Source organism: Perca fluviatilis, chromosome 21, assembly GCF_010015445.1.
Source record: "Perca fluviatilis chromosome 21, GENO_Pfluv_1.0, whole genome shotgun sequence".
NCBI classification, from domain to species: Eukaryota; Metazoa; Chordata; class Actinopteri; order Perciformes; family Percidae; genus Perca; species Perca fluviatilis.
The window spans coordinates 7,933,146-7,955,221 of NC_053132.1; the positions used below are offsets into that span (position 1 = coordinate 7,933,146).

Sequence of the window (22,076 nt, forward strand, 5' to 3'; positions counted from 1 at the left end):
ATTCTTTAAATTGAGGGGGAATAAACATTTATAGATATGATCAAAGAACATTAAAGGCATGAGGAAGATACTGTAAGGCATTGTTGAGCTACATACAGTAGTGCTTTTGTCAAAATGTAAAAAAAAATATCCTTGCTGTAAGACTCTAAAAAGAACATGTAGCACTACAGCATACTTGAAAAATACATACATTTCTTTATATACAATCATATACAACATATTTACACAATAAATTGCTTTAATGTTGAGGCAGGCATCAAGATTTGGCCACTTGGCAGGTCCAACTTGTTCGTTCCAGCTGGTAAATAAAATCTCTCCTGAAAGAAAAACAAACTGAGGTTAGAAATGTACACACACACACACACACACACACACACACACACACACACACACACACACACACACACACACACACACACACACACACACACACACACACACATTGTAATACATCATTTATTTGAACACAAAACATTTTAAAGGGTCAGTGAGGTATTACAAGTTGTACTCTTTTATTGGATGGAAGGAAATGTTCCCAAAGACCCAGAAACCAACCACGTTTTCTGTGTCAGTTAGTTTAGTTGGATTCAATAGGAACATTTGATGTCCTCTGATTACCCTTCACGCTTATCGGGTTTGTTAGAATAAACTTGTCTACAAAAAAATCTGTCTCATACTAACAGGAAATTATACATGTGCCAAAGTCTATCAAATAAAACTGCGACGGTGGAATGTCACTGCCAATTAAAGTTCACAAATGTTGTCACCAAAATGTTTTTCCAAGGATTTAATTGATTATTTTTTCTTTGGCCTTCCAAACTGTTCCTGGAGCTATTTTGCTGAAATCCATAATTTGCTTTAATTTATTCCAGCTGGGAGTAGCTCCTCTGTTTATTTGTGCAAATCACCGTGGGACACAAAAATCCAGAGTTTTGTTTAGTGAGTGTGTGTGATGACTGTTTTGAGCGTGCTTTACTCAATACATACTCAAAACCTGCTTAGATTTATTACGTAGTGTCGAGACTAAAAACTACATTTAGAGAAAGGGCTCCAATAACGCAGGACCTGCATCACTTGGTATTGTAAGTAAGTGGTTTAATATTCAACAATTTTGCAATTAATCAAATGCTGTACAACCATTTGACAAACAGTGTCCCTGAGGCTTTTGGGGGCCTTGGTAATCACGCCGTGGCTTTTGGTATTCTGAGTAAATCATTTCAGAAGAAAACTTTATTCGCTGTACTTACTCTCTCTGGTGTGATGCAGCGTCTTTTCGACACAGTAGCCCCTCATCACATGGACAAATCTGGTTTATGCTGAATGCCAGACCGCCATCGGGAACATAGCAGCTCTCCCCGCTGATCAGACGTCTCTTGCACACCTGCTCACCGTGGTGTCGAGCGCAGCACATGGATGTCCCACAATCCCTGTCAACTTTACATCTGGCACCTGGATAAAGAAAAAATGAAAAATGAATTCTGAATCTCCAAACTGACAAAAGACACACACTCTCTCATGTGTGAAATAAACAGGGTTTTAATGCGTTTGCTGGCGCACTCTTACCCTCTTGCCCGTTGGGGATGCTGCGGTGGCACTTCCCAAACATGCAGCTGAGTCCGCGGACGCACTGGGCATCCCTGCGACAGTAGTGGCCCTCCCCTCGCAGGGGAACGCAAAGACCAAAGTGTCGATCACAGGAGAAACCCCGTCCACAGGCCCTGTCGTGGTCGCACATAGCCTGGGGAGAAAAAAAAGGGGGAAAATGTTAAAACTTTACAGAGACTTTGGTTAAAACTCGTAAAATTCACGGACATAGGGACTAAACTGCCTTCTGCAAAAGCATTAACAGCACATTTATCATATGGGAGAAGTGAAACTGATTCTGAGTGTAACCTTTTTCTTTAAACAGTCATTTTCCGAATTTTTTGAAGAAATATTTTACGACACAAACACAGAACTGCCTTTAAACAATATGAATTCATTCAAGGGAAGCATTACATTAATACACAGTATCTAGTATCTTACCGTGATTGCTTTGGCGACAAGAGTGCTTTCTCTAGGCGCCTTTGCTCCTTCTTTGGGGGGGCTGTGAGGCATGTTGAGCATCCAGGCCCATATGCGAGCTTGGGTCCAGGAGAAGCAGAGACACAGGCAGAGCATCCACAGATTCCCCAACATTTCCACCAAAAAATTAATGTAGAAGCAAGAGGGACTGAAAACGATTAACTCAAGCCTGGGTGGCAAAATAAAAGATGAGTCACTTGGCTATGGCTCCACACCAAATCCAAATCAAAATGTCCCAGTAAGTGTGTACTGCAGAGATCCATGCAGTGACAGTGGGTGCCTCCTCTTCCAGTGTGACATTTATAGGTCACCAGGGCTGGACTTTATCCCCCACTGGGCTGTTTGTCCAAGCAACAGGGTAGGAGGAGACAATTAGTTGTTAATGGATTAACTAAATTGCCCGGGTCACCCCCCGCAGCCAGAAAATAGTGGCGAAATGACCAGTCGTGGAGCAGGGAGAAAGGGAAAGAGGGGAGATGGGGGCCGGGAGCTTCACACAATAGAGCCGGGCACCACCTCTGTGTGGTTATCTCTGCCAGACAAACAAATGAGGAAGACAAAGGCAGACAAATGCACGACATGTTTCACTGCTCACTGAGTGACGGGTAAAGCCACTTTGGGTCCCGGCCCCAAAACACTGGGCAAACACTCCTGGCCCTGACCTCCACTGCCCCGTCGCCCCCTACCTTATCCCACTTCAGACCCCACGCTGAGAGCAATTTGCAGAAGTGCACTCTGCAGACGACCCCATGATCTCATTAAATGTAATTACCATCAGCCATTAGTTCTCGGTGGGAGAAGGGGAGTGAGTGGAGGGGAGAGAAGTTGCTCGAGGGAAACAAACTTCATTCATTCATTTTTGCACATTTTCTTCAACAACTCTTTTTACTTGTCAATAAACAATAATCCACTGTAGTAATAAAAAAAAGGTAATAACTTGATATACTTAAAAATTCACAATTTTTTAATTTCAGATTTTGCGTGTTAAAAAGATCTGGTGATTGTTTGAAGTGAAATGTTTTGGAAATATTCTATCAGTAGGCCGATATCTTGAAAATAAGGAGAACTTCACAAGCAGACTGTTCTGTTGAAATGCTTCAGACATATCATCACGGAGTATAAAAGTGAAGTTGTTTCTCAACCTGCTAGGTCAACAGCAACATGTTGGTCTTTCGTTCATGATGGGTTTCTTTGATTTTGTGTATAACCTTTCTACCGTCTCAATTTCATCTGCTATACAGCTTTTTCTCACAACAAGTGGGTGTAATTTATGACATCCTTTACAGCTGTGTTTTTACCTGAAAAGAGTGAGTGGGTGGAAAGGTACCGGTGAGAAGCCTGAAAATGAATCAGGACAGCCTGGCACAAAAACTACTTGATTGAGTTTAAAAAAGATCATGGCGTGGGGTTTCGAACCCCTGTCTCCTGGGTGAAAATCCTGTTTCCACCACCCTAACCTGCCTCCTACTTTAGTGCTCTTAAACTTCATCACCTTTTGCTCCTGTCATAACAGCCAGTAGCGGCCGAAAAACACGATACCTTTACAGACTAAAATCCTCTTAAGGTTTATAGTTTATAATGTATTAACGTAAATATAAGTTGTAATTGCTGCTTGAACAAACAACTTATGTGGGCATTTTTCGAGGGAGGATAGTCATAAATCCATGAGCTTGACGGTTTATAAGACACCAAAATGCTACACAGAGTTTTATAGAACTAGGATAGGATTTAACAGGATTTTAGTCGGGAAACTTATCGTGTTATTTGAATCGGTCATCGGAGTGGTTTCATTGAAATGCGTGGGGCTGCATTTTTTCCACACAGGCTGAAGTTGGTCTGAGCGCCACCTGCCAGTACCTGACAGCCATATTTGTTTCCCCAGCACACAATGAAGTCTAAAATACACTTCCTTTTCTCTGTTGCACTGTTCCAGCAGCAGCTTCTTACTGCTGAAGCAATAGCGTGTGATAGAATTCCAGCTGGATTTTCCTCGAAAGATTGTGAGGACATCAGTTTTCTCACAGCCACAAAAATTATTCAGCTTTTGTAAAAATGGCATCTTTTAATAAGGTCTTTTAATATCGGCCAAGGAGTTATAAAATGTTTTTACTCTTAGGCCTAAAAGAAGGACCAAATATGTGTCACTATAGTCCCTTTCCGACCGGAGGGATTTTTGCAGTTCCTAGAATAACGTTCCTAGAACCCTTTTTTTCTCGTGTTCCAACTGGACCAATTTGGGGATTAATTCATTAATTCATTAATTATTCCTCTGACCGCAGTTCCTGTAACTCTTTCAGCTCCTACTTCAGGGCAGGGTCTTTTCCCTTTTCCGCATAGGAACCCTTAGTGACCTAGCAACGTCTGAAACACAAACAGTACATATTCTTCACTGTCTGTTGCAATTGGCCTACGTATGCTAACTCATAAGACAAACATCACGCATTCAACCAGCCAATTGTTAATGCTAGTTAAACTTACCCGTTGTTTCATTTGCCTGTTGTGCTCTTCTATCTTCTTCCATCATATTAATTAGGATCACATTACGCTGGAGCCTTCATCTTCTGTTAAATACTCCAGCATAGTCTTTAAACGCCGCTGTTCGAACTCCGTTTTGAGGATCCCGGCAAGGCACAACAGGAACATTCCTATGGCCTCTTGGCCAGTGTGAATGCAAATGGCAAAACCGGTTTTGGGGGAAGAGTAGTTAGTAGAACTGTTTAGAAGTGGACTGTTCCTATAACTACGTTCCTGTAACTACTTGGTCGGAAAGAGGCTTATGAGAATGATTGTGCAGTTAGGACTCTGAGACACTTGATAGAAATGGGCACGGGTCTATGAGCCTGTTTAGTTATTAAGCACTTAATTGAAAACCTGCATATAAATATATAATAATAATACAGACGGTCTACAGACGGACTCAAAGCAGTTTTTAGGTTTCAGCTTTTACACAAACTCATATGGAGCCTTCAGGGGTTCCGCTATGGAGTGCCCATTATATTTTGTCTCCTATGGCCACTCCAAGGCTCTACTATAAGACCCAGTACCTCGCTCAACGGTCTATGTCAAGTACTGGTAATCACACTGGAGGTGTTCATTTGCTTTTGGAAGAGTCAGATGTTATGAGTCTTATGATTTCTCCAACTAAAGACTGTACAACGTAAAGGAACTGTCAGTAAGCATAACGTCTGTGTTTGAGCTTTACTTAACATTAGCATTCACTGTTTCATTAGCATTCATTGTTTCATTAGCATTCAGTATTTTGGTTCAGACTTACAGTAGATGCCTGGATAATTGTTAGCCAATTACATGTTCTTAGTGGGAGACAGCACAGATTGGTTACGTAGATGCCGCAGGGTCTGCACTTATCTCAGCTCCAGGTAGTTAAGTCCTTATCAAAACAGGCTAATGACGTAATGGGCGGTCAATTAGTAGGCACAATAGCGGTAACTGGATCAATTAGCAACATGTAAATAAGTATTGTATCGTGATTATGCAACCATCGGAGCAGTTTAATGATTCTGATTCATGTGTATTGAGCACTAAGTGGTAAAATATATTGGGCTGAAAATGCATTTCTGTCAAATTGATCTTGTCTGAGTCAGAGATTTAGGAGTTACAATGTTGTGAGTCAGACTGAAAATATTTGGCAACTTATCCTGTTTTTTAAATGATCTGCTGATAAATTGAAGAAATAAATTGTACTTCCTTCCTAATGAGGCGTTTTGGATTTATTTCCCAGCACTGTGTTTTGCAGCACAAGTATTACAACTTCAACTACAACTCCCTCTCCCTTTCTTCATCACACTCCCCCTCAAACACGTATTCTTGTTCTACATACGTACTTACAGCAAGATACCCCCCCCCCCTTTTTATTTACCCAATGCCAACAGCAGATAACTGTCTCCAAACTCTCCTTAACATGCCCCCCAGTGTTAATGGCTCTGCTAATGACGTTCGTAATGAATGTCACAATCAACATTGCTGTGGCTCTTGCAATTAGGGGCTAACAAAAACAACGGGCAGGGTGAGGTTTGTCCATTGTAATGGACCTTGACCCCCCACGGGGAGCTCTGAATAGTGGAGGGCATGAGAAGTCTGCCTTCCCACCACCAAGAAAAACATGTTCAGTGCAGTAATGGATGGACAATTGGCAGAGAAGGAATGTGTAGTAAGGGAACTGGATAACAATGAGGTCAACATAGTGTTTCTTCAAGATTCAATATGTTGTTTCAGTATGACTCTAGGTGTGTAACTGGGAAGACAACTTACACAAACTGCCCACAACAGTTTCATTCGAAGGCGGAATGAAAAGTCGAACGTCGTAGAGAGAGGTGAGATATTTGTAGCGTTCATTTTTGCTCACGAAAAGTGACAAATAGTTTGTCGAGAAGGGAGCTAGGGAGTGAAGTTCAAACGCTGTAGGTGTGAATGTTGGATCGTCGGATTCGGTTGGACACAGACGCCCCCGACGCCACTCCGACGTCAGCAAGGTGTGGGTCGGGAGGGAGTTTTCAAAGCTATTCAACCACCCACTAAGCAGTTCTGACGGAGTATACTGGGCCCTTAATACACTTGGCAATATAAATGTCCAAGTGCAAGCACACGGTTTTCCAACATTTACTTCCAACCTTATATTTAAATTGAAGTCACATTTTAAACGAGGTGCGAGACATGCCTCAGAGCCATTTTCTCAGCGTTACTGCCGACATTCCACACCGTCCACACACAGGGCAGAGGTTTAATGTCGCTCCTCATTAAGTGAAGTGAGGTGTGAAATGCAGCCAGTAAATGTTAACACAAACAAAACATTTCCATTACAAGGTGAATCTTATAGTCTCTGACTGTGCTCACGTTTTACTTTGAAGTAATGGAAAGCTTGGTTCTGCTTGATGAGTGAAGTCAATGCAACTGCGAGGACAGAGATGAGCTCCCATACTCCATCTGCCTGGAATGATGCAGTAATGTCTACTCTAGTCATTAACTTTGTATTGTCTTAAAAGTGAGGTATCTTTATTACCTCCGCTAAGGATGTCATGTTTTTGGCTCGGTTTGTCTGTCAGCAAGAAAAAACGGAACAACTACTAGCCAGATTTTCATGAAACTTAGTGGAAAGGTGTAGCACGGGCCAAGGAAGAACCCATTACATTTTGGAGCAGATCCCAATCCTAGGGCATATACATATAAACAAACTTTTTTTCACTTCGTTAACTAATTATGAAACAGTGCTGCATTCATGTAGTGTCAGAATAATCAGAAAAATTAGTTTCTGATCATTTTTCATGGCTCACCTTTGCTCTGTCGTTGTCACGCAAATACTCGTCTCGCATTGCCAGACCTTCCTTCACAGTGCTACGGAAGAGGGTCTGGCTGGTCCACACAGCATTCGAGGGTGGGAGAAAAACATGCTCTGGTTTATTGGCATTTCTTTAAACCAATCACAATCGTCATGGGCCGTGCTAAGTGCCAGACGGAGCAACGGTGCCTCTGCAAAATAGCCTCGGGAAGGAACTTGTTTTGGTGGAACATGTGTACTTTCAAAAGTTGTTTTAGTCGTGCAACAGAAAACTCCGATTGGACAGATAGTCTAGCTAGCTGTCTGGATTTACCCTGCAGAGATCTGAGGAGCAGTTAACCATAGTCCTCAGAAATCCACCACAGGTTAGAACGCCAGCACAAAGAAAGAGGAAGGTGTGGGACATCCGGCCGAAATGAGGGCCATCCGGCGGAATTTCCGGCGGCACCTGAACAATCCTGGAAATTAAACATCGTCGGTATAGAGTACGCAAATACTGGAAACAGCTATCAACATGTTGCTATTAACATGTTGTTAAAACGCTCTGAGCAGTAAAATACCAACACATCTTCTTTTCGGCGTCCATGTTGTTTTCCACATTACGACTTAAAGCTCATGAACACACCAAACGACTTCTCAACTCAGGAAATGAGAGCATGTGATGAGCACTGAACGCACCATTGGCCTTGGCGGCGGTCTGCGCTCTCCAAGTGCCATTCTAGTTGTTGCTGATACAGCTACATTTATTGACACCTGTGTTCATTGTAAGGTTCTTTGTAAGTTAGTCGTTACTGCTTTAGGGAAGAATTGGCCGTTTTTTGTTTGTTTTTAAACAATATGGTAAAACGGGTTGCAGCTATGCAGCATTTTAAGGCAGAAAACACTGAAAACAGTAAAGGGATGACTTACAACAAAGGTCTTAAATTGGATTCATCTTGAATTGGACACAGTACACTGTGCCCAGCACAAACATTCACCGGGAAAGCACCACACGTAATGGCTTTTCAGTTTCCAATAATGGTAATAGGCCTGCCTCGCGGACTCAAAACCAACTCCTCATCTGTCCTTTCTTATTATTTAGACACGGTGGCAGTAATATTTTTGACGAGGGAGGAAATAAATGACAATAAATTGTGCTCATAGGTCCATAGACAAAATAAATAATCTAAATATAATATTAAATCAAATAAACCTGTCTTCAGATGTTTGAATTGCATTTCTGGTAAGGTTTAAATAATGGTCTCTATAAGCTGTTTTCAATTGGATCAAGACAGAAGAGAGTGAAGTCCAGCTGTAATAGGAAACAGCCCTGTGTCTACTCTGAGCCATTTTTTTTTTCTTTTTTAAAGAAGTGGGTAAGATGAGAATCTGGAGCAAGGGTCACTGGCGACCAATAATCACAAATCATAATAATCTCCATTATTAGGGTTTTAAAATCATTATAAACAAAGTGTCTGCCTGTAAAGTGTGTACAAGATTAAGCATCACCAGGGAAGCCAACACAGAGATGTATAGAAAATATAAACTCAGGAGCATTCTTACACCAACCACATCAACAAATCCTTTGAAACTTATAGAAAGTTATAAAAGAAAATCAAATTTAAAAAAAAACCTACTCATTGCATTAACCTATGTAATATTTCTTCAAACAAACCAGAGGAGGGAACTTTTCTCAAAATCTCAACCATTTAACATCACATTTGTTTTGGTTCAACATGCTTCCACATGGGGGAGACATGCTCCTCCCCACTCCAACCCCCTTTTTCTTTTTTCTTTTTTGGAAGGAAAGAAAAAAAAATTTAGAAATACATAAATATTTCCTCTTTGTGGAAGTCTTACAAAAACCCAGAGCTCTAGAAACAGAGAAACAAACACAAGCAATGAGACAGTCAGAGACAGAGGGGGGAGTGGTGAAGAGTTATTTCAAGGAGTAGGAAATAATGAGATTGGAGCAAAGGAAGAGCAAAGAGAAAACACCTCACTCTGCGACACTTCAACTGTTTGTCAACTATTTTCCTGCCATGGACCCGTCATCCCAGAAGTTACTCTAAAGGGAAAAACAAGGACGCAGAGCAGAGACAGGCAGAGGAGGGAGAGAAAAGCAGTAAACCTTGGCTGAGGTGAGGAAAAAGCAGTTGTGTGGGAGAGCGGAGGCGAAGAGAGAGCGACGCAAGGCAGGGGAGTGGAGGAGTGAGGCGCCCCGTTGCTTCCAGAGAAGTGAGAGGGGGAAACGGGGAAAACAAGAAGAAGAGAGGAGTGATAAAAAGTCGGGAAAGGAGGGAGAAAAGTTGCCTGGACATGGGGCTGTGTGCTGTTCTCCTCATCTGTCTCTCCCAGGCTGAGCTGGGGAGAGTCTGGGCTCAACAGCATGAAGGTAAGCCAACATACAGGTATTCACGTCTTCTAATTTTAACACCATTTTCACGGGATTTCTTCAGAACAGACGGCCAAGACAGCTTCCAAATATTCAGGTTAAAAGAAATATGATCTGACCTGAATTTTTGCCACTAACTCTGACAACAGGCAAGCTGGAAAGATTTTATAGGGCACTTTTTTTTTGCGTGGATTTGCATGTATGTGTTCATATATATATATATGTGATGCTAATAGGTCCCTTGACATTTCTGTCTGTCTGTCAGTCACAGGAAGCACATGAAAGAAGTGTGTGTGTGTGTGTGTGTGTGTGTGTGTGCATGTGTATTAGGATGCCATAACAAAAAACCTTTCCGAATTTGGAAAAACTAACTTTTGTTAATTAGGCTGTGTCTAATCACCAAAATGCTGTGCTTGGTTGTTCTGTGCATCATCTATATGTATGCTCCATTCCTGTGGGTGTGTGCGTGTGTGTGTGTGTATGTAGGAGTGCATGCATGTATTTTTGTTCTCCTTGGAGATACATTATTTTTAGCCAGCCCCCGTTCTTCCGCTGCTGCTGCCGCTCCTCCTCCTCCGACAATCAGTGGTGCTCCAGTTTCTCTGGCCTATCCTGTGGTCCCAGTTCCTCTGATCAGGGCCCTAGCTCTGCAGAGGACAACTGACACACTGTGCACAGACCAGAGAGACAAATCCCCTCCCCTGACATAAGACAACTTAAAGTACGCCAAAATTTCCACGCTCATCTTCACCACTAAAATACGCTCCCAAGTTTCAGTTCATGTTATCAGCCTCGACTCTGGACAGCAGGTGTCCCTATTTTGGGCCTTTTCCCCCCACATCCTGATAACTTCATTTTAGTGCTTGCTCACAGCAGAATGTAGAGCAGGGCTTCTCTTAATATGTAGTGCTGTAGTGACTACCTGCGCTTGAGGGTGATGCATTTGTACCATCCACATCTGTCTCACGACTGACCGCTGACCATGCCACAACATTTTATTGCAATCTGTCCAGTAGTTGTTGAGATATTTCAGTCTGAACTTAAGTGCTGGAGTGACAGACAGGCCAACAATGCCTGAATTTAATCAACAGTTAAGTTATTTTCCCACTCAGGTCTTGTGCCTTTTTTATGTTTTGCGGTGGGGTTGGGGGGGTGGGGTAGCTAGAAAATCTGTCACACCTCCCAGTACAGGTTGCATGAACTGCTGTGTGACCTCTACTGTTCAGCGGGTCACCAAGATCCCTATACGAAGCTTATCCAGCATGTCTGATTATACCATGTGTTAATGGTCAGATAGATTTATAATATGCATTTTGGCATGACAACAAAATGAAAGACAGGAGATTCCTGGCTTTAAATTGTTGTACCAGACATCATGAATTGCATGAGTCATTTGATACTGAATGAAATTTAGGGACAGTTCCCTTTAAATCGCAGATAATTTTTCATGAAAGCAGTTTCTAAGTGACAGACAGCGACGATTGAATGTTTGTGTGCAGCTATTGATTCCAATCCAATTTAATGTACCTGCTGTCAGCACAGGTTTAAGAAGTAGATGCTAAAGGTTGTCAAGATTATTGCCTGAAAAGAACAGGGAAAGTACATTTAGGAGTAACATGAAGACAACTTGATTCACATTGATGGATTTGATCAGACAGGCCGCACTGATCAGTAGTCACGGTGGGCCTGAGGTTGCAGACAAAGGACCTGAATGAGCTAAAAATGCCATAACGCCGATATTTTCTCCGATACCTTTTCAAGGTGGCCACCAAGAGAATATCTTCAGAGACTTATTATTTTATCCAAAGGGAATATATTACATCAAAGACCACAAAAAGCCCAATCATCATCATGTTAATGTATCTTTCAAATTAGGGCTGGGCGATAAAACGATAACGATATGTATCGCGATAGACACGTAATCAATATCAATAGAAAATGCGTTCGATAAAACGTTCGATAACTTGTTTTTCTTCTTCGGAAGAAACCAGAAGTTGCGAAGCAAGTTTGGTTGCATGAACAAAGGCACTCACTCTCTGGTAACCTAGCAACGTAGGGAGTGACACTCTAACAGCCAATCATGTAACAGTATCAAGTTTGGTTGCGCCACATCGCTGTCTCGTGTTGGATTCTACCATTCTACAATAACAGAACCGGCGGCGTGGAGCGATAAGTGGAAAGTGAGTGCTGCAGCGAGCAAGGAAATTGTTGATAAAACAGGAAAAGTCAGTATGGCAGTTTTGGGGATTTTATAAGTCTGACCGTCGTCCCCACCAACACTACCGCAAACTTGTTTTACCACCTTAGCCGCGCTCACACTTTGGAGCAACCGTATTCGCCAGCAACGTCCAACAACATCTGCAGCTGCTACACCGCACAAGTAGCAGACCGCCATGGAGAGGTACTCTGCATCAGCGCCTTACTAAACACTACAAGTAGCAGACCGCCATGGAGAGGTACTCTGCATCAGCGCCTTACTAAACACTACAAAGAAATAATGGAGGCAGACGAGCTGAGCACTGTCCAGAAGCCAGGTTACCAACCTAGCACTAAACTTACAGAAAATAGTTCTTCTCAGGTTTCTCTATGTTTATATTTAACACTTTGCACCATTTTATTACACCTTATTAAGCAGTTCTTACTTATTCTTTCTTCACTGTGATTTTAGACTTAATTATTTGAGTGATTTCCATGGTTGTGTTGACATTTCTGCTTTTATAACTGAGGGGATTATAATCAGAGGAAGGTTAAGTTTAAAATAAAAATGTTTAAATTTAATATATTTTTCTCCTGGTCCTTATTTTAAATAGGTCATAAAAAATATCAATAATTATCGATATCGACCGATATGAAACACTTATATCGTGATACAGTTTTCAGCCATATCGCCCAGCCCTATTTCAAATACTGTATAAAATTGAACCCAGGTTATCGAAAACTCACATCTGTTATCTGTGGTATAAGTGTGGGATATGTTTAATCTCTAAGAAGAATTCAATAAATCTAGATTTTCCTGATGAGCTAGTGTACATTTCCTACCGTAAAGTAATATCCTGTTGTGAAAACTATAAATACTGAAAAAAACAAACCGTGAACTACAACTGGAACAAGACCATCTGCAAACTGGAACTACATGTCAGCTGCACTAAAAATGGAAAAATCTGTTCCAAATGTAAACGAAAAACAACTCCATGACAGTAAATTAAACTTTTTTTTTTTTTTTTTTTTAAAGCGCCTGATCCGTTTATCCATATTTTGGATATTTTCTTCTCTTTGCGGGTCCTTATCAGTTGCCAGTGTTTGTGATTGTGTGTTATGGTTACTGCGTTCCTCTGAGCGTAAGGTGCCAAATGGCTTACTCCAACTCCATAAGCTCCAGGCTGGTTTTAACACAGATCACCACAAAGTCCAAACATAATAAAACCACTGTGCTAAACTGCAATGACACAGCCACTGACATACATAACTGTGACGTTGTGATTACTGTTCCATTAATGATTCTTTCGCCAGTAGACTGCAGGTGCTTTGCTAATCCTTGTCCTGACGCTGACACAGAGTCTCATCTTGTACAGCACCCAACACTTGACTGCTACAGGGTCAAGACTTTGTTTGCATCTTGAGATTTAATAATGTTTTCTCTGCTGTGTTTTGCACAGTACATAATGGTTCAGTCTCTTCAGCGTATCTGTCTGTGGAGCAAAGATGTTGGCCTTCTGTAGATAATTCACTTTTCCTTTCCAGGACCAAGTACATGCCTTTGTGCCCTCAGTGTATCCTCGCTTGTACTTCAAAGTGTTGTGCACTTACCCAGAAAGAGATTATTTTCAGAGGAAATGTATTCTTCATCCAGCTGAACAGACTGAAAGGCCATTTAGCTTTTGTCTCAGTTGAGGAAACGTGGCTTTTTCTGTCTAGTCAGTTTTGTCCGGTTGCTGTCTACCATTCAAAAGCTGCTTTCAAAAAGTAAAAATGTGTCTGTCATCAACGACAAACGATAGTTAGATAGTTCTGCTAAAAACATAAAAACTAGTAATAAAAGAATGCCCATGAGCAACTGCACATTTCTGGAAAAAAGACAATGAGAGTAAAAGATCAGGGGAATGGGAAATAGGTGCGTGGGAGACTGTAAAGGGATTAATGAACACAATGTGTATATCCATAGCACGCTGTATATGGTTCAAAATGCTGTGGCCTAGTTCGATGTGACTCCCAACACCCACTAGATTTATAAAGTGGTTGCTGCAATGCAGACGCAGATGTAGTGGAAACTGCTGCCATGCAGGTGCCATATTCTCAAAACAGCTGTATATTTGTTAATCATTCAAAATACATCTGCAGGATTAGAGGGGGTTTGTTTTGTGCCCTGTTTCAAATTCACCAGGATGTGTTTTTACACACACACACACACACACACACACACACACACACACACACACACACACACACACACACACACACACACACACACACACACACACACACACACACACACACACACACACCTGATGCTCCTTATGCAAAGTACAGCCCACTCTTAATACTCTTTAGCACTATTTTAGTTGGAAGTCCATCCGGGCCCACATGCACACAGTTATACGGTTATAATATAAATTATAAGGTTAGATTTGTTTCAGGAAACACTTTGTGTTTATAAAGCAAAATTGAGAAGTGACCTATAAAGTGTAAAGGCTGCAGAGGAATGCATGCACAATCGTATACTAATGCATAGTCCTTGATCTGCCACCTGCAGTCTTCCTCCCCCTTAAGGCTCTTCCTCCTCCCTGCTGTTTGACGCCTCCTCAGCTGTTTAGTGATGAGTGCTGCCAATCTGACCCAATTAGGAGCCTCTTGTTCTGAATCTGTGGAAATAGCTTTCTCTGCATCGTAATCAAACAAGATTCCTCATTAGAGATATTTCCCCGGTGTGTGGGACAACCTTGCTGTTTCTTTTCTCCTGTCCTATTTTTAATCTTAAACCTCTTTTTTTTCTTTGTTTCTTTGTTTTTTCATCTCTGCCAACAGAAAATTCACTTCATTCAATCTGAATGCAAAGATATCACACCCCAATTAGGTAAAGCTTTCAGTGAGCCTAAAAGAACTTCATCTATTTCTGACGAGATAACTTGTCTAGTGGTTTTACAGCATCTGGCCAACAAATAGTCCTGCACATAATCTCCCGTAAAAAACTTGTCGTACCGATTAAATAAACAAGATATAGCGTGTTAATCTGTGAGCCTTAAGGCGCTGACACACCAAGCCGATAATCGGCTGTTGGACAATCTGGCGAGGTCAGTGACTCGAGTCTGTTCGGTGTGTTCAGTGCCGTCGTCCATCCAAGGAGCCGTCGGCCTTCATCATGTATAATTGGCGGGGTGTAGCCTGGTTGACACCAGACCCAGACTCAGTTGTAACTGAGAAGGGTCTGGGAAAGGTTCATTGACAGTTCATTTCCAAATGGGCGTCACCAACGGACGCCGCTCAAATGCCTCTGGGAGCATTGGATAGTCCTTCAACCAATCAGACCAACGATCTGGGTGACACTGCGCTTCGGTAGCCGTCATGTTGAATGTAAACCATAAGCTGCTCGCCGTCGCTGCGCTATCGTCGTTGAGTAAAGCCCGCCTCAACAGTTGTGATTGGTGTAAAGCCCACCTCAGCGGTTGTGATTGGTGCCTCGATTTTGGGGACATCGGAAATGGGTTTGAATGGGCTCTTCGCCAGACTGACTTGCAGAGCAAATCTCAAATTTGCCCGAAGTTCGTCAGGGTTTACACACGCTAGGCGGGGCGGGCACCGCCGGCAGTCAGACTCAAATGACCCATCTGATTGGTAGAGTGCTAACCCGGAAACTGGGAGCGGAATGAGCGTCTCTCAAAATCTGGCCAAAATCTTTTAAACTGACCTTTGTCGATCTGAAATGAAGACGCATTCAACAACTGCACGGCCTATTTCTAGCTTAAAATGTTTTCAGAAACACGTTTCGGTGAACTATTTTAGTACAACATGAGATCGTATTCTGAACAAGCCGCCATGACAGCCTGTCTTTGAATTTCCGGAGAAACTAGACCCACGTGATGCGTTACGTCCAATCAGCGTACGTTTTTTTTTGAGTGTACTAAAAATACAGATTAAGCGCCGCCTGCTGTTACGGAGACGTATACGTCTTGTGTGCCAATTAGAGGCTTGGTATACAACGCCCTCCCTTTCTGGGGGGGGGGGGGGGGGGGGGGGGGGCAGATTTTGTTACCTTTACATAGAGCCAGGCTAGCAGTTTCCCCTGGTTTCCAGTCTTTATGCTAAGCTAAGCTAACTGGCTGCAGCTTCATATTTACCATACAGACATGAGCGTGATATTGTACTTCTCATCTAACTCTCAGCAAGAACGCAAATCAGCATATTTCCCAAAATGTTGCACTATTCCTTTAATCGACAACTACTTACATATCATCTGCTTTTTCCAACAAATAGCAAACAAAGAGAGCCCAAATGCCAAAAATACATTAAGTTAATAAGCAGTAATATTTATGTTTCCGCACAGAGGAAAAATATAATTTGACCACGTAGGTCAAAGGACTGTAGAAATCCAAACATTACACCTGTATGTGATTGTTAAACATCTCATTTCTAAACATTGGGCATTAATCTGCTGCTATAACAGAATCCACACTCCTGGGAAGGCTTTCCACCAGATGTTAAACTTGGCTGTAGGGACTTTCTCTTATTCAGCCACAAGAGCATCAGTGAGGTCCAACACTGAGGTTAGGTAATACAGATCAGGTCTGGCTCACCGTCAGCATTCCAGTTCATCCCAAAGGTGATGGATGGCGGTTGAGGTCAAGGCTCTGTGCAGGCCAGACAAGTTCACACCAAACTGGGAAAACTATTTATGCACCTGGTTTTGTGTAGGGGTTGGGGGCATTGTCATGCTGAAACACGAAAGGAACTTCCCCAAACTATAGCATTTTAACTGGCACAAACGGACTAAGCCAAACCAAGAAAAACAGCTCCAGATCAAAAAAAAAAAAAAAAAAAAATGGTGGACCAGACCCAGTGTGTGCACATACTTCTGGTCTTAAGTTGTAAACACAATTTAAATAGAAAGAGGCTGAGAGGGGGGTCTGAACCTCAGGCTGGCTCTTGTCTTTTCCTCTCTCTCTCAAGATGTTCATAAACATGCTCTTACCTCGGATCAGTGAACTAACAGCTCACATAAAAGCTACACAGCAAACTGGATTTAACCTTCAACTTGTTCTCCAGTAGGAAAAACAGCAGAGACCTTCACCCGGCTGAACGATCAGTGAGTTCTGCTGATCTCACAACTATGTCTGAAAATGTGCACAGGACACTGAGTCATGGATCAGTTCACTGTCAAAAAAAAAAAAATAGAAGAAAAGTTCCAAATGTGAAAGAATATAAACATCCATCTATGATCTGTTGAGCAGATGATGATCAAAAACCCACAGAGATGTAGGTGGTCAGCAGAGACAAGAATGCACACAGGAATACTTGGCCAATAAAGAACGCTGGCCCCCAAATAAAGGCTGTATTATATTCACAATTAGTCCATAAGCACCTATAGTCCAGCCAAAACACACACGCTACATTATTAGTTTAAAATGCAGAAATTAGAAATACATCATGGCAGTATTTCTGCATGACAGATTAAAAAAAAAAAAAAAAGGCAACCATGAATCTGTTTTTATTGGTTTTATGAGTTGGGGTTTTCTCTGTCTTTGTGTGAGTTATTGCTCTAAACATGGATTACATTTACTGTGGGCATGTCTGCCTGTTAATGATCCAAATGATGGTAACCAATAATGAGCTGATGTGACTGCAAGGTTTCAAACTGTTCCAATTCTTTTAAAGACAACATTTTTACCAGATAGTCTCAGAGCTCTTTTCACACGTTTTGAAATCATTGACAGAAGTCAACAATGATGTTTTTCTCAAAGGGCTGGAATCTAGAATTGGGTGATTTATCAGGTGAATACTTACTACAGCATGTAGAAGGTATGGTAAGAAAAAACATCTGGGCCCAGCAGAGTTCAGAAGACATCTGTGCGTTCATACAGGGCCCACATGTGTGAAAACTGTTCAGTCACCATAATGCCTGTCTTGTTCTAGATGTACTGAGTGGGACTACTCTGCAGATGACTGGGGATCTGTCCGGTTTACACAGAACCAGGAGGGACCAGCAGACCCCACACAGACACAGAGAAGCCCGCAACACTGAAGGAGGAGGACTTGATATCAGTACCCTGCCTGACAACATGACCCGCATAGTGGTGAGATCCAAATAACTGACCCTGACACAAAATGTAAATAAAGAAATGTCACAAAAACATTCTTTCCGATGTTTTGGGCTCACTCTCACTGAATCACAAGGTTATGAATGCATGGTGATATTTTTGCAATGTAATCTAACATTAGACCGTGATTACCTCACTATAGACAATGCAGCTCTTCTGTCTCTCCTCTCCCGTGCTGCTGCTGGGGCATTTGGGTCAAGTGGCATCGGCACATGCAATTCAACATCACATCTCCTTAAGTCCTCTAATATTTCCTCATTTATGTCATAAACACATCCATGATTCATGGAAATGTTGTGTAAAACAAGGTCATATTTTTCCTTGTATTTATGTATGGTTTGTAAAAATGAGAACTGCTGGGTCCGTGATATGAGAGAAGCATGATGAGAGCATATGAGAGTGTATGCGCGGTGCGGAATTGTTTTCTGAAACTGCAAAATAGCACCAGGGAACGTTTGCGCCGGAACACGCCTCCTCTTTTTGCTGAACCGCCCAGGGGAGTGCAAGTTCATTCCCTAATTTACCGACATGAGTCTGTGGAGGGAAAAGTCTGCTGTGCGTCAGGTGCAAAATAGGAATGATACATGCGTCGATGTACAAAGGAAATTGCGGTAGGTGCCAGATAGGGCCCTTAATGTACCACTGTGCTGTCTTGTTGGCTACGTATTGTTTTAAGTTTATGGCAGCTGTGTGTACTAATACTGCCCGAGCAAAATCCCCTTGGGGACAATAAGTACATCTTATCTTAAAATCCTTAAAAACAGCCTCTTATTTCTAGCTGACGAACGTAGATTTTGCTGGGTGAAATGACAACTGTAGCTGGCAGATTTGATCAGCTGTAGCATGCCAGCTAATGCAGTATTTTTCGGTTTTACAAGAGAAATGATTTTAAGGATAAAGACTAACTGGTTGGTAAATGGTTTGGTTAACCACCGAACTTCTGTTAAAAAGCAGCGCACAGCAAACTTCCCTGAGCTTTTCTATGAAACCATCCAGGATTGTCTCGGATAAAACAGAGCTTGAACTGTGATAAAGTGCCATCCCGATTAATGAGGAGATCATCATCCTACATAACTAGCTAGCAACCTAGCTGCATCTGCTAAAAAAATAGTGACGCACAAATTGCCACAAAAATAGTGACCTTGGATGAGATGGACACAGCTCTACAGACTGACTCAAAGACACGAGTGTAGCTTTTGTTTCACCTGAAAATGACGTAGACATGACGGATACGTCACTCGCTCAAAGCTTTGAGAGGAGGTTATTGTTATTCTGTCAGGTGGACTTCTCCTGTGCCATTTTCCACTCTTTAGCTTTTACAAGTGTGTTTACAAGTGTGTTTGAGGTTTTATTTGTGTCTTATGTCCCAGACTCTTCTTTCACTTGAATTAGCCTCAGTAAAATTCAACCCAAATAAATTGTGTTGTACGCTCTTTTTTTTGTATTTCCTCTCCCTCCAATTCGAAATTGAAAACAGACGACAGTCTTGTCCTGCCAACTTACAGTGTTTGTTTAAGCGTGAGTATGTGTGTGTGTGTGTGTGTGTGTGCATGTGTGTGTGTGCTTATGAATGACTCACTTGAACAAGATCACATGTAACCCTGCTGTTGCCTTTTTGGGGGGAGGTCTGATCCCAATTTCCGAAACCCTCCACCTCTTGTCCAGTGGGAATCTCTTTAATAAATCAGTCAGCTGTGAGGGAAAAGTGTATGATTTTTCCCTTCTCCTCACCTAGAAATCCCACACCCCCCCTCCTCTAGAAAACATTGGCTGGTGTCAGGCAGTGAAGATGGGAGAATAAAAGTGGGTCACTTGCTGTATATGGAGCAGCCGGAGAGGCAGTGAGAACGCTGCATTTAACTGCTCCACTTTCTGAGCCCACACTAAACCCCAGAACCATTGCTCTCTGTCACCTTCAAGTGTGGCATACATTAATAATGCCATCAAAGTGGAGATCTGTACGATCTGTACGTCAGAGTACTGTATGCAATGTGTAAACAGCTCCCCCAAGTGGAACTGTTTGGACAGAAATAGAGGAGATAAATCCCAGATGTTTGGTGCGGTGGTTCCCAAATAACCCCTTAACACAAAACATCTCTCATAACCCTTTTTCGATTGGATGTATGTCTTTAATTTGTGAGCAGATCAATCAGAGGATGAAGCAAAAAAAACAAAACAAAAAAAAGTACAGGATTTTGTGTAGAAGATTTTTTGTCTTGCCTGACAACTCCTTAGATTCATCCAGCGACTCCTTGTAGGGTGCCGAGCCCAGGTTGGGAACCACAGTCCTAATGTGGCATCGACCCTGATCCTCTCTGATTCACCATCACAAGGACACTCGATCATGTCATGACAAAATGTCTGGTGGGGGGGAAGACAAACACACAAAAGACATCAATAAACAAATGTTCCGGTCAAGGTTTTATCAATGTAATATAAAGGTTTTCGGCCTGATGATGATGTAACTAAGAATGCTTTGAGGTTTGTGGAGGAAAGAGACCACTCTATTAGGAAAAACACATACAAGAGGGTGAACATACTTTCCTCACACATGTTAATTATGTCTAATGTATTATCTATGAAATAGCCTATAATTTAGGGCTCTAACTGACAGGTTAATATGCACTACCTGCCAATGTCTGTACTATATACCAATGTCTGTACTATATACAACACATAACACTATGCAGACCACTAATGCTGTAAAATACAGGCATACTGGGTTTAATTTCTAGAAAATAATTGCAATTTGAATCACAATCCCAAAACTGGTAAGAGAATTTGTAATTATGTGTGTTCCTCACATCATTCAGCCCTAACTGGTACCTACAATAACTGGTACCTACAATCATTTAAGAATTGTATGGCAACAATTTTATGAATCGTGAAATAGTGATATCATTATAATGCAAATAAATGGCTGTTAAACCCACTCTAAAGTACCTCCCCATGAATGACCCGTTTCTCTAAGGAGGACACCCAGCAGTACTACACATGGAAGAGTTTTGGTCCAACAGACAGACGGACGAAGGACTTGTGGGTAGATCTGAACTCCCTGCACAAGAGCCAAGTCCAGATCCACGGCATACTGTCTAATGCACACCGACAGGCAGCGGTGAGATCAATCACACACACACACACACACACACACACACACACACACACACACACACACACACACACACACACACACACACACACACACACACACACACACACACACACACACACACACACACACACACACACACACACACACACACACGATTTAACACCCAGCCATGTCTGATATGTTTTCTTTTCCACAGAGGGTGGCACTTTCTTTTGACTTCCCTTTTTATGGACACCACTTGAGACAAATTATTGTAGCGACTGGTGGTGAGTTTCACTTTATCTTATTTGATATCACAGCAGCGTTCATCTATTGTGCTCTTCCAATCAGTGTGCTCAAGGAGACTTTGTCCTACCCTGGGGAAATATTCAGGCATAACATACTGTAAATCTGGTTAATTCTAAATGCCTTCATTTTGTTGTTGGATTTAATTGCTTAAAGACTTGTCCTTAACCCAACGTTATTTGTTGATTCAACATTATGCTATGCTAATGGCTGTGCAGTGGATGGGAATGAAAAACTTTATGTGCAAAATGAGTGTAATTTTATATATTTTTTTCCACAGCATAGTAATTTTTAATCAAGCTATCGTCTCATGATGTTTGTAACATATACCTGCTGCAAACAAACATTACAGTACATTGCTATTGTTTGAATTGCTGTGTTGAATTGAGCATTGTGGTTGTTCATCCTATATTTCACGTGGATGCGAATGGATTTAGGTAACATCAGGACAACTGACCAAAGTGTGCACTTCAGTCACATCATAAAAAGTTGATATATATCGGGGGAGGAAATGGAATTTTATTTCCATATGGTATGAAAATCAGTCGTCAGACTCTTGAAACCTGCTACAGATATATAACCTCTCACAGTGAACAAGACGCCTGCTGCATCTCATAACGATAATGTAACTAACAAAAA

The 22,076-nt window shown here is 41.8% G+C and overlaps 2 protein-coding genes and 1 long non-coding RNA gene across 7 annotated transcripts in view; 1 reads left to right on the top strand and 2 right to left on the bottom strand.

Moving 5' to 3' along the window:
- Positions 1-19,742, bottom strand: LOC120551083 (dickkopf-related protein 3-like). Of its 4 annotated transcripts, XM_039788240.1 has the most exons (5): positions 19,620-19,742; positions 2,026-2,402; positions 1,564-1,738; positions 1,248-1,449; positions 1-317 (listed from the first exon to the last, which is right to left on the bottom strand). In XM_039788240.1, the coding sequence occupies exons 2-5, from the start codon at positions 2,176-2,178 to the stop codon at positions 257-259; spliced, it is 591 nt and encodes a 196-aa protein (XP_039644174.1). In that variant the 5' UTR covers positions 2,179-2,402; positions 19,620-19,742; the 3' UTR covers positions 1-256. The 4 variants fall into 4 exon arrangements, with proteins under 4 accessions (XP_039644174.1, XP_039644173.1, XP_039644177.1 ...); XM_039788239.1 differs by lacking the exon at positions 19,620-19,742 and having other exon boundaries at positions 2,026-4,237; XM_039788243.1 differs by lacking the exons at positions 2,026-2,402; positions 19,620-19,742 and having other exon boundaries at positions 1,564-1,991.
- The window catches only part of LOC120551080 (plexin domain-containing protein 1-like), a 19,222-nt gene continuing 6,284 nt past the window's right edge, over positions 9,139-22,076 (top strand). Inside the window, exons 1-4 of the mRNA XM_039788236.1 lie at positions 9,139-9,731; positions 17,856-18,016; positions 21,012-21,155; positions 21,349-21,418. Coding sequence (XP_039644170.1) covers positions 9,656-9,731; positions 17,856-18,016; positions 21,012-21,155; positions 21,349-21,418 — 451 coding nt within the window. The 5' untranslated portion in view covers positions 9,139-9,655. The remainder of the gene's footprint in view (positions 9,732-17,855; positions 18,017-21,011; positions 21,156-21,348; positions 21,419-22,076) is intronic.
- Positions 19,747-22,076, bottom strand: part of LOC120551084 — a 10,160-nt gene continuing 7,830 nt past the window's right edge. For both annotated transcript variants that reach the window (XR_005637820.1, XR_005637821.1), the window contains exon 3: positions 19,747-20,401. This is a non-coding gene — a long non-coding RNA (uncharacterized LOC120551084). The remainder of the gene's footprint in view (positions 20,402-22,076) is intronic.